The 17,305-nt window shown below is 47.6% G+C and overlaps 1 protein-coding gene across 9 annotated transcripts in view; it reads right to left on the bottom strand.

Annotated features, from left to right (window-relative positions):
• Nucleotides 1-17,305, bottom strand: part of MYO1B (myosin IB) — a 423,667-nt gene that overhangs the window by 321,397 nt on the left and 84,965 nt on the right. For all 9 annotated transcript variants that reach the window (XM_033945224.1, XM_033945231.1, XM_033945228.1 and 6 more), the window contains exon 3: nt 16,124-16,239. In XM_033945224.1, coding sequence (XP_033801115.1) covers nt 16,124-16,239 — 116 coding nt within the window. The remainder of the gene's footprint in view (nt 1-16,123; nt 16,240-17,305) is intronic.

Genomic DNA, 17,305 nt, shown 5'->3' on the forward strand with positions numbered 1-17,305 from the left:
TAAGCACCCTACTCTTAACACTATAACCAAAAAAAGAACAGCTGATGTAGAAAAAAAACCAAAAAAAACCCACTCAACTTGCACAAACTGAGCTCTTCCTATAGCAGAATCCATGTGTGCCCAGCCTAAAATCATTCCTGATATTAGAATATCATATTTCATATTGCATCCTTTGGTATCACAGCCCTGAAGCAGAGCTCCTTGAGTAGAAAAGTTATGCAATTTGCCTGCACTGTTTGAGTTTGGTACAAAATACTGCTCACCTCTCATGACTTGTGCAAGATGAACCAATTAAGAAATTTTCTTCGCTGGCTATTTCCATGTCAGCTGACCTTAACTAACCAAGTAACTTTACAGTAGTAGTTTAGGCCTCCTTTTATCAAGCTGCATTAGGGTTTTTTAACGCAGGCCGCAACAGTAAAAGCTCCGACACTCACAGAATTTCTACGAGCGTTGGAGCTTTTACCACAGTGGCCGGCGATAAACCCTAACGCTGCTTGATAAAAGGGGAACTTAGTAAAGTAGGAATGATTTTTCTGTTAGAATCATCTTTTCTACTATGAGCATAGAATGATACTGTACATTTTTAGGAAGAAACAAAAACAAGAGAACACATAGTTTTGTAATAACTGTAATAACTGCAACATACTATACCTTCCCTGCCCAGCGACCATGATAAAACAACTACACACAGTACAAAACACAGCCCTAAGGCTCATCTATTCGCTGAAAAAATACGACCACATCACAGAGGCACACCTCGACTCACACTGGCTCCCAATACAAGCAAGAGTACACTTCAAATTCCATTGCCTACTATTTAAAGCTATAAATGAAGACAGCCCAACCTATTGGAACAACCGACTAACTCAATCCACCTCAACCAGACACAGGAGAACCCACACACTAGTCACACACCCGCCAACCAAAAATGTCAAACAAAGAAAACTATATGACAACCTACTAGCCACCAGAGCAGCAAATCTAGACCGACAATTCACCAATCTGCTGTCTTCGACCACAGATTACAAAACCTTCAAAAAAGAAACAAAAACCCTACTCTTCAAAAAATACATAAAACCTATATAACTCAACCAGATCCATCCCAAGCTTCACCTACAATACTATCTACTCCTTAGTAAATCTAAAATGTTCAAACTACCTCTTATGTATTTCCTAATATCATGACAATTCTTATGTAATCTGCCTTATGTATTTTGTAATATCATGACAATTCTTATGTAAACCGACTTGAACCGCAAGGTAATGGCGGAATAGAAATCACTAATGTAATGTAATATTATATACAGCAATTACAAATGTGTTTATCATTTCTGAGTTCTGAATACTTGGGGCTCCTTTTACTAAGGTGCGCTTTGCTTTTTAGTGCACACTAAATATTAGCACGCGCTAACCACGCACTAAATGCTAACGCGTGCATGTTAGTCTATGGACACGTTAGCGGTTAGTGCACGCGTATATTTAGCATGTGCTAAAACACATAGCGCATCTTAGTAAAACAGGGGGTTGGTTTTAAATCTTGCACCCTGTTTCACACCGGATTTCATTTTGTTTGTGCCTATTTCCTGTATATAAAAAATAATCCACTTTCTATGCTACAATTTTCCATGTAAATTTATAAAATACCAATATATATTCAAAAATAACAACACACAAAAAAAAGCTCCACTTAGGACCCCTTTTATCAAACATGGTAGAGCTTTTTACTATGGGCTGGTGAGGTAAATACTCCACTTCACCAGCCCACGGTAAAAAAACCCTGTACCTCAGTTTGATAAAAACGGGCTTTGAATGCAGCAGAACACATGCTTGCTCTCACACACATACACCCCTACAGCAGTGGTGAACATTGTCTTATTCTCCTAGGACAGTGGGCTCCAACCTTTTTTCAAGTAAAGGGCCGCAGTATGAATTCAAGAAAGCTCTGAGGGCCACCAAAAGATTTCAAGCTTGCACATATTAATTTTGTAAACATCCTTGACCTGTTTGGTCACATTGGTTATACATGTTAAAAATTAATGCTAATATTGATTCTACTGTCAATATACAGTACTCAAACATTTCAAGCAAAGTATTCAGAGTGTAGTATTCAAATTCCTTCATAAATCATCACCCCAAATAAAATACTTTAGACCCTTAGACCTCAGTGGTATTACTGCATGAATTAGCATTAGGCATGTGGACGGGGATTTTTGATAGTACGTCTAAGTCCGATTTTGTACGTTTCCCGCAAGACGTCCAAATATCAGGGCGGAGAAACATACATTTTAGAAATCACTAGATGTCCCCCCAAAAAAAATTTTTTAAAAAAAATTACCTATTTGAATGTTTTGGCCTTTTTGGGTCATTTTTGAATGCAAAAATGTCCGTGTTCAAAACGTCCTATTCCAGATCATTTAGATGTGGGCGGGGCCAGCATAGTGATAGACTAGCCACATAGACACTTTAGAGGGCACTGCTGTGAACTTCTCTGAAAGGGTGTCAGATGTATACGATATTTTTTGCTCCATAAGACGCACCATAGATTTAGAGGAGGAAAAAAAAGAAAAATAACACTCTGAACCAAATTCTCCCTGCCAGGCTCTGCACCCTGTCCCCCCTCCCTGCCAGGCTCTGTACCCTGTCCCCCTTTTGGTGGTAGGCAGGGACAGGGCACAGGGCAGGCAGGTCTAGTGGTAGGCAGGCCTAGTGGCAGGCTGGGGCCCCCACCCCAAGGCAAGCAGGCAGACAGGGCCCCCCAAAGTGCATAATCTTTCTTCTCTTCTTTACTATCGATGTGTACCATTTCCTCCCCTTCCATTAAGTATCACATCTCTGTATCTTTATTCCTCCCCTTTCCAGCATTATTCCATGTCCCTGTCCTTATGCTCCCTTCTCCTTCAGCATTTCTTTGCTGTCTCTTTCCCTCCCCATGTCAAGCTTCATTTCCTTCCTCCTGTACTCCTCATCCCCCCCATCCCAAGGCAGGCAGGCAGGGCACCTCACCCCCCGAGGTAAGCAGGCAGGGTCCCCCTGTACCCTCTCCAAACTCTCCCTCGTACCTTATTTTAGTTCCTCCAGCGCAGCTTGACAGGCCCGTTCCTCCATGTCCTGCCTGCCGCGGGGGCTAAGGCAAACACGAAAGGAGTCAGAGGAGCAGCAATGGATGCAGCTGAGGCCCAGATATGCCGCCCAGCCCTGCCATGGGGGAAGGGAGGGAGGAGAGTGGGAGGTCGTAACCAGCTGCTGCTGTTGCCATAGCCGCTCGCTTTCTTGTCAGGGCCACACCGCCATGCCGGGACTCTCAGCGGCTTCTGGTTCCGATGGCTGCTGCTCGTGCCTGGCCCTCAGGGAAGCTGCTGCTTGTGTGGGAAGCAGGACTCGCTATCTCCAGCTGCCTCTCTAGCAGCAGAGCTGCCTGCCTGGTCGGCCACGTCAGCCAACCAGGCAGGCAGCCTTGTGCGCTGCTCTGCCGCTAGAGAGGCAGCCGCGTTCAGCGAGGGAGGGCACCAGAATTAAAATAAGGTAACTGGGGGGTGGGGGTTGGGTATTCGCTCCATAAGAAGCACCCTTATTTCCACTAATTTTTGGGGGGGGAAAAAGTGTGTCTTACGGAGCGAAAAATATGGTATATCTCACCATAACCCCTTTATAATTCATGATGAGCCCCCCCCCCACCAAATTCTCCCAAAACCGACTATACCCACTTATGCATCACCCCAATAGTCCTTATGGCTGCAGATGGCATATACAGTATATGGCAGAATAATAGGGTTTGAGTGGGTTCTGATGGGCTCATATTTAATACCATAGATGTTGTGGATAGAGTGCCTTATGGGCCTAGGTCCTCCTCTCTATGTTTCACTAACTCACCCACCAGGCTACTTAAGACACCTGTGTGATGTTCTACTAGACTTTTTCACACCAGATGCTACTGTTCTAGAGCCAGGTATGTACCTTTTCGTTCTCATTTTTCTGTGGTAGAAGGGGATCAGTGAACAATGGGGGAGTGTGGAGGTGTCTTGCTTTGATGCATGCAGTGTCCTTCTAGTCAGTTTGGGCACCTTTGACCCTTCTAAAACAGGTCTAGCTCCAAACATCTAAATTCCATCCAGTACGTCTTTCAAAACGTTTGATTATCGCTGCTAGACGTCCAAGTCTAACCTGCTCTTATGCATGCCCAAAGTCTGTCTATAACATGCCTCCACCATGCCCATATTAAACTCTGGATGCACAGAGGCTGACACTTTGCTAGACATCCAGAAAGGTGGTTTTGATTATTGGCACTTAGACATCCTGATGATTAGGAAGTCCAAGTGCCGATTTAGGATACTTTTTGGATGTTTATATTTTCTGATTATCATGCCGCTGTACCGGGCCATGGTACGCCCTCACCTGGAATACTGCGTCACCGTAAATGAAGAAGGACACGGCACTACTTGAAAGGGTCCAGAGAAGAGCGACTATGATGGTTAAGGGGCTGGAGGAGTTGCCATACAGTAAGATTAGAGAAACTGGGTCTTTTCTCCCTCAAACAGAGGAGATTAAGAGGGGACATGATCGAAACATTCAAGGTACTGAAGGGAATAGACTTAGTAGATAAGGAAAGGTTGTTCACCCTCTCCAAGGTAGAGCGAACGAGAGGGCACTCTCTAAAGTTAAAAGGGGATAGATTCTGTACAAACGTAAGGAAGTTCTTCTTCACCCAGAGAGTGATAGAGAACTGGAATGCTTTTCCAGAGTCTGTTATAAAGGAAAACATCATCCAGGGATTCAAGACAAGGTTGGACAAATTCCTGCTGAACCAGAACGAATGCAAGTAGGGCTGGTCTCGGTTAGGGTACAGGTTTTTGACCTGGGGCCACCATGTGAACGGAATGCTGGGCGCGATGGACCAATGATCTGACCCAGCAGCGGCAATTCTTATGTTCTTATCAGACCATTGTCATCATCGGTCCAGCAATGCTCACAATTTTTTCTCAAATTTTTAGACTTTATATATTTCTTAAAAATATTTCTTCATTCATTTCAAAATTTATTAGTTTAGCATAAATAAATAGTACTCATAAATTTGAAACCAGCTAGGGGGATCTCAAATGTAAGACGCTCTAGCAGACAGATTAAGTTGAGATTGAATGTACATAAATCACGTATTACTATGGGTATTCTTCAAGCCCCTCTAGTATAACATTGGACTGATATAAAATATAAAATTTCAGACTTAAAATTGTGGGTTATAGATCAAGTTAAAGTAGGGTGGGAGGGAGGTGATTTTGAATACAAATTAAATTTTAAAGAGCAGAAATTGATTTTTTTATTTATATACAACTAGCTGATGCCCCGGCGTTGCACGGGTATTTAATTATAGCAATAACACTGTAAATGGATTAAAATAAAGATACTTTATAGTGGTGAATGAAATTATTTTTTTACAGCTTAATAAAAAGTACAATATTCAAATTATATTGTGAAATATTTGACAAAATGAATACAATACAACTAACGCAAAACGTGATTATAAACAACATTTTTAGTTTCACCTCCTGGAGCAAGAACATATAAATTATTGGGTGAACCCACCCTTGAGCAAGCAACATAGAGTTGTGGGCCGCGAGACCCCCAGAACATATCACCCCAGGTAGTGAGGGATCTGCATACCAAGTTTCGTTCAAATCGGTCAAGCCGTTTTTGAATTACAGGGAGAAAGGCAGCTTTTTACATTTTTTCCATTGACATGAATGGGTGAAATCTGATTTTGTTTGTAGCTCCGCCCACGTGTGCAGGTGGGCCGCGAGACCCCCAGAACATATCACCCCAGGTAGTGAGGGATCTGCATACCAAGTTTCGTTCAAACCGGTCAAGCCGTTTTTGAATTACAGTGAGAATGGCAGCTTTTTACATTTTTTCCATTGACATGAATGGGTGAAATCTGATTTTCTGTTTGTAGCTCCGCCCACGTGTGCAGGTGGGCCGCAAGACCCCCAGAACATATCACCCCAGGTAGTGAGGGTTCTGCATACCAAGTTTCGTTCAAATCGGTCAAGCCGTTTTTGAATTACTGTGAGAATGGCAGCTTTTTACATTTTTTCCATTGACATGAATGGGTGAAATCCGATTTTCTGTTTGTAGCTCCGCCCACGTGTGCAGGTGGGACACGAGACCCCCAGAACATATCACCCCAGGTAGTGAGGGATCTGCATACCAAGTTTCGTTCAAATCGGTCAAGCTGTTTTTGAATAACTGTGAGAATGGCAGCTTTTTACATTTTTTCCATTGACATGAATGGGTGAAATCTGAATTTATGTTTGTAGCTCCGCCCACGTGTGCAGGTGGGCCGCGAGACCCCCAGAACATATCACCCCAGGTAGTGAGGGATCTGCATACCAAGTTTCGTTCAAATCGGTCAAGCCGTTTTTGAATTACTGTGAGAATGGCAGCTTTTTACATTTTTTCCATTGACATGAATGGGTGAAATCTGAATTTATGTTTGTAGCTCCGCCCATGTGTGCAGGTGAGTCGCGAGACCCCCAGAACATATCATCCCAGGTAGTGAGGGATCTGCATACCAAGTTTCGTTCAAATCGGTCAAGCCGTTTTTGCGTGATCGCGGCACATACACACACACATACATACATACATACACACATACATACCTCCGATTTTATATATATAGATGATTACAAATGGGCTGAATTTAGGGCTCCTTTTACAAAGGTGCATTAGGGCCTTAACGTGCGAAATAGCACATGCTAAAATACCCTGTGCGCTAGCTGCTACCGCCTCCTCTTGAGCAGGAGGTAGTTTTTCAGGTAGCGCACAGTATAGCGTGCGCTAATCCGGTGTGTGCGCTAAAAATGCTAGCTCACCTTTGTAAATGGAGCCTTTAGAGTTAGAATAGATGACATTGATATAAATAAATAAATGAGTAACTTCAATTTAGAGGGTTCTGTGATTGGCTAAGAAAATAGATGATTAAGAGTAGGTTATAAAAACAGAAATGAACACCACAGCCATGTTTCTGATCTAGAAAGTCTGAGTACAAGAATGATGGATACGGCAAACAAGGCCCCCTTTTATTAAGCTGCATTAGGGGGAGGGGTTTATTGCTGACCGCTGCGGTAAAAGCTGACGTTCACAGAATTCCTATGAGCGTCAGAGTTTTTACTGCAGCAGCTGGCACTAAAATCCCTAACGAGATTTAATAAAAGGAGGCCTAAGATATTATTCACATTATCAGTCTAAAACTGTAATTCTATCTAAGAAATATGTTTAAATTCTATACCCTAATTAGGTATTTTTTCCATTCTAGGGGAATATCCTTGATAAAGCTATGGTGAAACAAAAGCTCTATGCAGAATGAAATCCACCTAGCCAGTTTCAAATTTATGAATTTATGCTAAATTAATAAATTGTGACATGAATGAAGAAATATTTATAAGAAAAGAGATATATAGTCTAAAAAATTTTTTAAAAAATTGTGAGAATTGCTGGATCGATGACGACAATTGTGTTGAGTCTGTATGTCTTATGTTAATTCATGCAGCAACACCGCTGAGGTCTAAAGGTCTAAAGTATTTTATTTGGGGTGATGATTTATGAAGGAATATTGATTCTACAACATTCAAAGATATATTTTTAAAACTCACATTATTTTGAATGTCAACAGAATCTGATACTACCAAGGCAGAACTGCTAAACGAATACTTCTGCTCAGTATTCACCTGTGAAGCACCGGGAGCTGGTCCACTACTACAGATAAGAGACAGCCAAAATGACCTGTTTCAAGATTACGAGTTTACACCCAGTAGCGTCTACCACGAACTTTCAAGACTCAAAGTAGACAAAGCCATGGGACCTGACAATCTACACCCCAGGGTACTCAGAGAGCTGAGTGAAGTTCTGGCTGAACCACTATCCGTGCTCTTCAACCTTTCTATGCGCACGGGAAAAGTACCCCTAGACTGGAAAACAGATAACGTAATTCCACTCCACAAAAAGGGCTGCAGAACAGAGACAGAAAATTACAGACCGGTGAGTCTTACATCCATATTGTGCAAACTCATGGAAACACTGATCAAACAGAAACTTGACAAAATTCTAGACAAAGAAAATTTACGTGATCCACACCAACACGGATTTACCAGGGGAAGGTCCTGCCAATCTAATCTGATTGACTTCTTTGACTGGGTGACCAGTCATCTGGATGCCGGGGAGTCCCTGGACGTGATATATTTGGACTTCAGCAAAGCTTTTGATAGCGTCCCACACCGCAGGCTGTTGAACAAACTAAAATCGATGGGATTAGGGGATACATTCACTACATGGGTAAGGGATTGGCTAGATGGTAGGCTTCAAAGGGTGATGGTAAACGGTACCCCCTCCAAAACGTCAGCAGTGGCGAGTGGGGTACCTCAGGGCTCCATCTTAGGGCCGATTCTATTCAATTTATTCATAGGAGATTTGACCCAAGGGCTTAGAGGAAAAGTATCACTGTTTGCTGACGACGCCAAACTATGCAACATAGTAAGCAAAAGCAGTGTGCATGACTTTATGACGCAGGACCTACGGCAGCTGGAACAGTGGTCATCAACTTGGCAGCTAGGCTTCAATGCTAAAAAATGTAAAGTAATGCACCTAGGCAAAAAAAATCCACACAGAACTTACACACTAAATGGTGAAACCTTGTCCAGGACCACGGTGGAACGTGATTTAGGAGTGATCATTAGCGATGATATGAAGGCTGCCAATCATGTGGAGAAGGCTTCGTCCAAGGCAAGACAAATGATGGGCTGCATCCGTAGGGGTTTTGTCAGCAGAAAACCTGAAGTCATAATGCCACTGTACAGATCCATGGTGAGACCTTATCTCGAGTATTGTGCTCAATTCTGGAGACCACACTACCGGAAAGATGTGTTGAGAATTGAGTCGGTTCAGCGAATGGCTACCAGGATGGTCTTGGGGCTCAGGAATCTCACGTATGAAGAAAGGCTAAAAAAACTGCGGATGTACTCACTGGAGGAGCGAAGAGAGAGGGGGGACATGATTGAGACCTTTAAGTATATCACGGGGCGTATAGAGGTGAAAGATGATATCTTCAGTCTTACAGGGCCCTTGGTAACCAGAGGACACTCGCTGAAAATCAGGGGAGGGAAATTTCAAGGTAATGCTAGGAAGTACTTCTTCACCGAAAGGGTGGTCGATCATTGGAACGAGCTGCCTCAGCAGGTGATTGAGGCCAACAGCGTGTCAGATTTTAAGAGAAAATGGGATATTCAAGTGGGATCTATAGGGGAGTAAAAGTCAGGGAGTGGGTCATTGGTATGGGCAGACTCGATGGGCTAAGGCCCTTTTCTGCCGTCAATTTCTATGTTTCTATGTTTCTAACAGCAGAAAACTCCATAAATGATACCCGAGTAACACATTTAAGAGATTGTTTGCCGTTACTACGTATATTAAGTGGGCAAGATTGAAATGAATGCATATACAGCAGTGGTCTCAAACTCGCAGCCCGGGGGCCACATGCGGCCCGCCAGGTGCTATTTTGAGGCCCTCGGTATTTTTATCATAATCACAAAAGTAAAATAAAACAGTTTCTTGATCATATCTCTTTAGTTATAAATTACAATATTATTATTAAAACTTAGCCAAAAGGAAAGATTTATAAACTATAAAGCACAGTTACTTACCGTAACAGGTGTTATCCAGGGACAGCAGGCATATATTCTCACATGTGGGTGACGTCATCTACGGAGCCTCAGCGCGGACAGCTTTTCAAGCAAACTTGATTGAAGTTTCAAGTTTGCTACACTGCACCACGCATGTGCATGCCTTCTTGCCCACTAGAGGGCGCATCTCCACCTCGTGGTCCTCAGTTCCATAACCAGCAAAGAAGCCATCCCCGGGGAGAAGGGTGGGTTGTGAGAATATATGCCTGCTGTCCCTGGATAACACCTGTTACGGTAAGTAACTGTGCTTTATCCCAGGACAAGCAGGCATGATATTCTCACATGTGGGTGACCTCCAAGCCAACCAAAAAAGGGCAGGTGGGAGGATGGCAATTTAGGAAAACAGATTACGCAAAACTGACTGGCCAAACCGGCCGTCACTCCTGGATAACGTATCCAGGCAGTAGTGGGAGGTGAAAGTATGAACCGAAGACCAAGTGGCAGCCTTGCAGATATCCTCCACAGGAGTAGACCGGAGGAAAGCAACAGAAGCTGCCATAGCCCGGACCTTATGCCCCGTGACTCGACCATGGAGCGTGAGACCAGCCTGAGCGTAGCAAAAAGAAATACAAGCAGCGAACCAGTTGGACAAGGTGCGCTTGGAAACAGGATGTCCCAACCAATTAGGATCAAAGGACAAAAACAATTGAGGAACCTTCCGATGAGACTTGGTACGTTGGAGATAAAAGGCCAACGCCCTCTTACAGTCAAGCGTGTGAAGCCCTGCCTCACCAGGATGAGAGTGGGGCTTCGCGAAGAACACCGGAAGAACAATGTACTGATTGAGGTGGAAATCAGACACAACCTTAGGCAAAAATTTAGGATGGGTGCGAAAAACCACCTTGTCATGATGAAACACAGTAAAAGGTGGATCCGCAACCAAAGCCTGCAGCTCACTAATCCGACGAGCGGATGTGAGCGCAAGCAAAAAGACCACCTTCCAAGTGAGAAACTTAAGATGAGATTTGTCGATAGGCTCAAAAGGAGGCTTCATCAGTTGAGCTAATACCACATTAAGATCCCAAACTACAGGAGAAGGTTTCAGAGGAGGGTGAACATTCACGAGACCCCTCATGAAACGAGTTACCAGAGGATGAAGAGAAAGAGACCGACCCTCGATATGCCGATGGAATGCCGCAATGGCACTGAGATGCACCCGAATGGAAGTCGTCTTCAGCCCAGACTTAGACAGATGCAACAAATATTCCAGCACCGAAGACACTGGAACCGAACTCGGGTCCAGATGATTCGAGGAGCACCAGGATGAAAATCTGGTCCACTTCTGGGAATAACAAAGCCTAGTCGAGACCTTGCGCGAGGCTTCCAAAATCTCCCTCACCGACTGAGAAACAGGAACCGAAGTCAAGGGGAAAGGAACCAAGCGGTCAGATGTAAAGACTGAAGATTGGGATGTAACAGCGAACCCCGACTCTGAGACAGCAGAGAGGGAAAAACAGGCAGAAGCAGAGGTTCCCTTACACTGAGTTGAAGGAGCAGGGAGAACCAGTGCTGTCTGGGCCAACGAGGCGCAATGAGAATCATAGTGGCCCTGGTCGATTTGTGATGAACCAACGTTCTCAAGATCAGAGGAAAAGGAGGGAACGCATAAAGGAACCTCCCCCCCCAGTCGAGAAGGAAGGCATCAGCCTCGAGACGGTCCCGGGAGTACATCAGAGTTCAATAGAGGGGCAGTTTGTGAGTCTCCGGGGATGCAAACAGATCCACCTGAGGAGTCCCCCAGCGGTCGAAGACCTCGCGTAGAACCCGGGAGTTCAGCGACCACTTGTGCGGCTGGAGAAGACGACTGAGTTTGTCTGCCAGACAGTTCCTCTCTCCCTGAATGTAAACCGCACGCAGGAATATGTTCTGGGAGACCGCCCATTCCCAAAGGCGCAGGGCTTCCCGGCACAGAGACCAAGAGCCCGTTCCGCCCTGTTTGTTCACATAATACATTGCCACCTGGTTGTCCGTCCGTACGAGGACTACCTGATCGTGTAGCAAGTGGCAGAACGCACGAGCCGCCAGAAAAATGGCCCGAAGCTCCAACACATTGATGTGACAAAGACGGTCCTCTGCCGACCATAGACCCTGAGTCCGCAGACGGTCGAGATGAGCCCCCCCACGCGTACTCCGAGGAGTCCGTGGTCAGGACCTTGCGATGCGGAGGAACGAGAAAGAGCAAACCCCCGGAAAGATTGGAAGAGTTGGTCCACCAACGGAGCGAGCCACCAAAGAAGGAGTCACCGTTATTGGACGAGATACTGGGTCGCAATCCTGACGCCACTGCGAGGCCAAGGTCCACTGAGGAAGCCTCAGATGCAAGCGGGCGAACGGAGTGACGTGGACCGTCGATGCCATGTGGCCCAGAAGAACCATCATGCGCTGAGCCGATACTACAGGCATCAGCGAGACCTGGTGACTCAATCGAAGTAGGGCCTCCAACCGAGGAGGGGGGAGGAACGAACGAAGGCGAACCGTGTCCAGCACGGCTCCAATAAACTGAAGGGATTGAGTCGGGCACAATTGAGACTTGGGAAAGTTCACTTCGAACCCCAGACATTGAAGGAAGATGATAGTCTGTTGGGTCGCTGAGATAACCCCCTCCCTGGTCGACGCTTTGATCAGCCAATCGTCCAGGTAGGGAAAGACCTATAGCCCCCGAGATCTCAGGGCTGCAGCGACCACCACCATACACTTCGTGAAGACTCGAGGGGACGAAGCCAGTCCGAAGGGGAGGACCCAGTATTGAAGGTGCAACTTCCCCACTTGAAACCGTAAGAATTTGCGGAAGGCGGGATGCACCGGAACATGAGTATATGCTTCCTTTAAGTCTAGGGAGCACATCCAATCCCCTTCCTCCAAAAGAGGATACAACACCGGAAGCGACAACATACGGAACTTCTCCCGGACTAGGAACTTGTTGAGCTTCCGGAGGTCCAAAATGGGGCGTAAGTCCCCTGTCTTCTTCGGGACCAAAAAGTAACGGGAGTAAAACCCCCGCCCCCGTTGGTTGGGTGGTACAGGTTCCACCGCCCGAAGGCTCAACAAGGCCCTCGCTTCCACGAGAAGAAGGGGAAGTTGGGTTTGGCTGAACGGGTAAGCAGCCGGCGGATGTTCCGGCGGCGTGGTTAAGAAATTGAGCGAGTAGCCCTCGGAGATAATCCGGAGCACCCAAGCATCTGATGTGATCCCGGTCCAGGCCGCAGAAAAGGCTCGGAGTCGACCCACTATAGGAAGGGGGTTGGGCGAGAGTGCGGAGGGGGCCCGCCCCATCCGCACATCCCGTCAAAAGGACGGCGCCGGCTTGGGCATCCCCTGCGCCTGAGGTTTTTGTTGGCCTCCCCTACCCTGCTGCGGTGGGCGGCGGGGCGGAGGTCTAGAGAAGGCCGGCGTAGACTTCTGGGGGTATCGCCGTGGGGGAGGCCGAAACGGTTTCTGCGGCGGGGCCCGAGGTTTAGGACGGACCAAGGAGGCCAGGGAGCGCTCCTGTTCCGACAGACGTTTGGTCGCCGCCTCCAGGGACTCATCAAATAATTCAGAGCCAACACAGGGTAGATTGGCCAAACGTTCCTGCAAATTCGGGTCCATGTCCAGGGTACGTAGCCATGCCAGGCGGCGCATGGCCACAGCAAAGGCGGATACCCTGGAGGCCAGTTCAAATGCGTCGTAGACAGCGTGGAACAGGTACAGACGCAGCTGAGATAAGTTGGACATGAAAGTGGCAAACCCCTCCTTGTGGGAATCCGGCAGGACCCCTTGATAACGAGGCAAGCCTTTGACCATGCTTCGAAGATAAGAGGAGAATGTAAAGGCATAATTAAGGACCCTGGTAGCCATCAAAGAGTTGGAATAGAGGCGACGACCAAACTTGTCCAGGGTCCGACCCTCCCGTCCGGGTGGGACCGCCGCCGAAATCTTAGCGGGCTGCGACTTTTTCAGCGCCGATTCCACCAGCAACGACTGGTGAGACAGTTGTGCTTTATCAAAGACCTTCCATGGTATGGTCCGGTACTTGGACTCCATCTTCGAGGGCACCACTGTGACTGTAAGAGGGGAGTCCAAATTTCTCAGGAAGGTCTGGTGGAGGACCTTATTGAGAGGCAGACGAGGAGTTTCTCTCGGGGGAGTGGGCAGGTCTTGTTCCTCCAAAAACTCCTTCGTATACTGAGACCCAGCAAGCAAGTCCAGGTCTAAGGCCCTTGCCATATCCTGCACAAATTTTGAGAAGGAAGAGGGCCTAGCAGGCGGGGAAGGAGTACGCGAGGTCCGAGCCGCCAAGAAGGAGGGGGAGGCCTCGCGGGAATACCGAGGCTCCCTACCAGACCCCGATCCCCAGGAGGCCGTACCGAGCGACCTCGAAGGGGTCGGGGACCGCCTATGTCCCGAGGAGCCCTTGGGGGAAGTCCCCGGGGTATGAGGAACCGAGGTCCGTCCCCTCCGTCTCGGCGAGGAGTCTCTCGAACCCCTTCCTCCGGGGGTGCGGAAGAGCCTCGGATTATCGAGGCGGAGCTCCGAGACACGTAATGTCTCCCCCCCGGCCGGCGAGGAGCGACCGCGTCTCCGAGGAGAAGCTCAACGCTTGGGTTTCCTCAACCGACGCCTCATTCGAGGCCGACTCGAGGGCGAGGAGCCCCGGGAGGACCTCGAGGAAGAGGACGTGGAAGAGATCCTCCTAACCCGACGCACCTTGTCCCGAGGCCTGACACTCCTCTCCGGCTGGTCAACCGAGGTCGAGGTCGAGGGCAAGGTCGGGGTCGAGGTCGGCAGACCCCCGGGGGCCGAAGCCGAAGGCACCGAGACCGAGGCCGCCGACGCCGGGGCAGTCGAGGCCGGAGCAGTCGAGGCCGAAGCCTGCTGCAGGTGTGCGAGGGCCCCGGACAGCTCCGAGGCAATCAGCGCTCAGAGCAAGTCCTGGAAGACCGGAACCCCCATCATGGCTGGCAGGTCCGGGGCCGAGGAGTGCTCACTGGAGGGCGACCTCGGTCTCGAGTATTCCCTCGGGGCACTGGGCTTTGCTACTCGGGTCGGGGCAGAGGACGACCCACCCGCAGTCGAGGAGCCCAAGGATGGCTTCTTCGTCGACCCTGGAGTCGAGGATGGAAGGGAGGACTTACCCGAAGCAGGCTTGGTCGAGGCAGCAGGCTTGGAGGAAGTCGAGGGTCGAGGCGAGGTCGGTGGACCGGAGGCCGAGGTCGAGGCCGGGGCCGAAGCCGAGGCCGACGTCGAGGCCTTCCCTGCCGCGGGGTCCGCAGAGAAGAGCTCCGCCATCCGGGCACGGCGTCGGCGGAGGGCTCTAGTCTGAAAAGTGGAGCACCTATCACAGGACTCGGTAGGATGCTCAGGACCCAGACAAACCAAGCACCACCGGTGAGGATCGGTAATTGAGAGCAACCGATCGCACTGGGTGCACTTTTTAAAGCCCGTCAAAGGACGGGACATGGACACAAAAACCGGCCGGGAATGAACAAGGTCCCGCGGCCGCGGCTACCTGGAGCCCCCGGAGCTGAATCAAAATTTTTTTTTTTTTTTTTTTTCGACGAAAACTGAAACAAAAGAAGAAAGAAAAACAAATTAAGCACAGCGACCGTGAAAGAAACACACAGCCGCGATGTCAGAAGGCTAAATTCGAAGAGCACAAAATCCACAGGGCTTCTGGCTCCGCGGAAAAAACTGAACTGAGGACCACAAGGTGGGGATGCGCCCTCTAGTGGGCAAGAAGGCATGCACATGCGTGGTGCAGTGTAGCAAACTTGAAACTTCAATCAAGTTTGCTTGAAAAGCTGTCCGCGCTGGGGCTCCGTAGATGACGTCACCCACATGTGAGAATATCATGCCTGCTTGTCCTGGGATAAAGAGTTTTAGCTCATGCAAAATTGTCATTTCTTTAATAAGACATTAACTATTTTTTTCTGCGGCCCTCCAAGTACTGCCAAATCCAAAATGTGGCCCTGCAAAGGGTTTGAGTTTGAGACCACTGATATACAGGGTTTAAAGAGCATTTCAACCAACTGCTTGAGAGCCTCAATGGAGAACCTTGGTAGTCACATGTTGCCCTGGGGCTGCACATTGGTAGGCTAATGTCCTAGGAAGTTCTGACTTTTTGTCTCCAACTTTTGTTTGACAGAAACAGCCACTACAGATGTTACAGCTAGTAGCACCTAACAGTGCCAAAAAATAAAAATAAAAAATTCCCCAAGTACAAAATTAAAGCATTAAGGGATTTACACAAACTGTGAAATAAAGCATCTGTCAAAAAACTTGGCATCCTTCTTGAAAAAAAGAAACTGCACATAATAGTATCATTTTTTTCCTTGGGATTTCAAAAGGGAAACAGATGAATTCATCTTCTGCTTCTTTGCTGCAATATCAAAACCCAAATCCTTCAAGTTCACACTTACATGTGAGGGCTCAGCTCATAGAAATTCCGGTTTCTGTATTCTTCTACTTTTTCCGGAGTGTAAACTTGCAGGGATCTGTACGGGTTTACAGATATGACCACACTCCCAATGTATGTCTACAAAAGAAAAATAGTCAGTAAGTATACATACCAAAATTCAGCAAATGCTAGGTTTCACTCCAGTTTAACATTACTGTAAATCAACTGGAAATTAGCTTGCTTCGTGGCTTAGTGACAAAGATGTGTACTTCTACACAGGAGACTTGGGTCCAGGTCTTCCACACCCTGATACCACACTGTTCACTAGCTTTTCAGAATATTTATGCTGGTATCAGTGGCGTACCTAGGGTATGTGACACCCGGGGCCCATTGTTTTTTGACACCCCTGCCATCATTTGTGACACCCCCCCCAATATAAAAAAATATTTGTAGTAATGTTCCCCCAGATGCAAGCCATGAAGGGGGTGTTCCCGGCCTGGAAGTCATGGTCCAGGAACTTCCCTTATTTCGGCCCGGTGCCAAGACTCTGGGTAGTCCCCTTGGCCCAGCATGTTCCCAGCCTTCTCTCCTGTCCGATGGCCCTTTATCTTCCATGAAGCTGAAAAAACTGCCAGCCTCGGCAGTGATTCAGCTATGTCGCCCACGGCTCCCCTTTCTGCTTTCCACGTCTGCCTCTGCCGCAATCTACCTGGGCGGAAACAGGAAGTTGCATCATTGGCAGACGCAGAAAGCAGGAAGGGGAGCCGCGGGCGACGTAGCTGAATCATTGCCATGGCCGGCAGTTTTTTCAGCTTCACGGAAGGTAAAGGGCCATGGGACTAGACAGGCGAGAAGACCGGGAACATGCTGGGCCACGGGGACTACCCAGAGACTTGGGACCAGGCCGTGAGAGGGAAGTTCCTGGACCATGACTCCAAGGCCGGGAACACCCCCCATCATGGTTTGCACCCGGGGCGGACCACCTCTCCCCCACCCCATCCCTTAGTACGCCACTGGTTGATATTCAATTCCCAATTCCCATGTGGCACACAGCATTATCGCATGCTGCACAGCAATCCATGACAATTCGTGGGTCATCTTCATGTCTATTTAATAAATTAGGAAACCTGATTCCTTGATAATATACACATTCTCCATATTAATTCTCTTTCACATCAGTTTCTTTAAACTGATGTCTCTACTA

The sequence above is a fragment of the Geotrypetes seraphini genome, chromosome 5 (genome assembly GCF_902459505.1).
Source record: "Geotrypetes seraphini chromosome 5, aGeoSer1.1, whole genome shotgun sequence".
Classification (NCBI taxonomy): domain Eukaryota; kingdom Metazoa; phylum Chordata; class Amphibia; order Gymnophiona; family Dermophiidae; genus Geotrypetes; species Geotrypetes seraphini.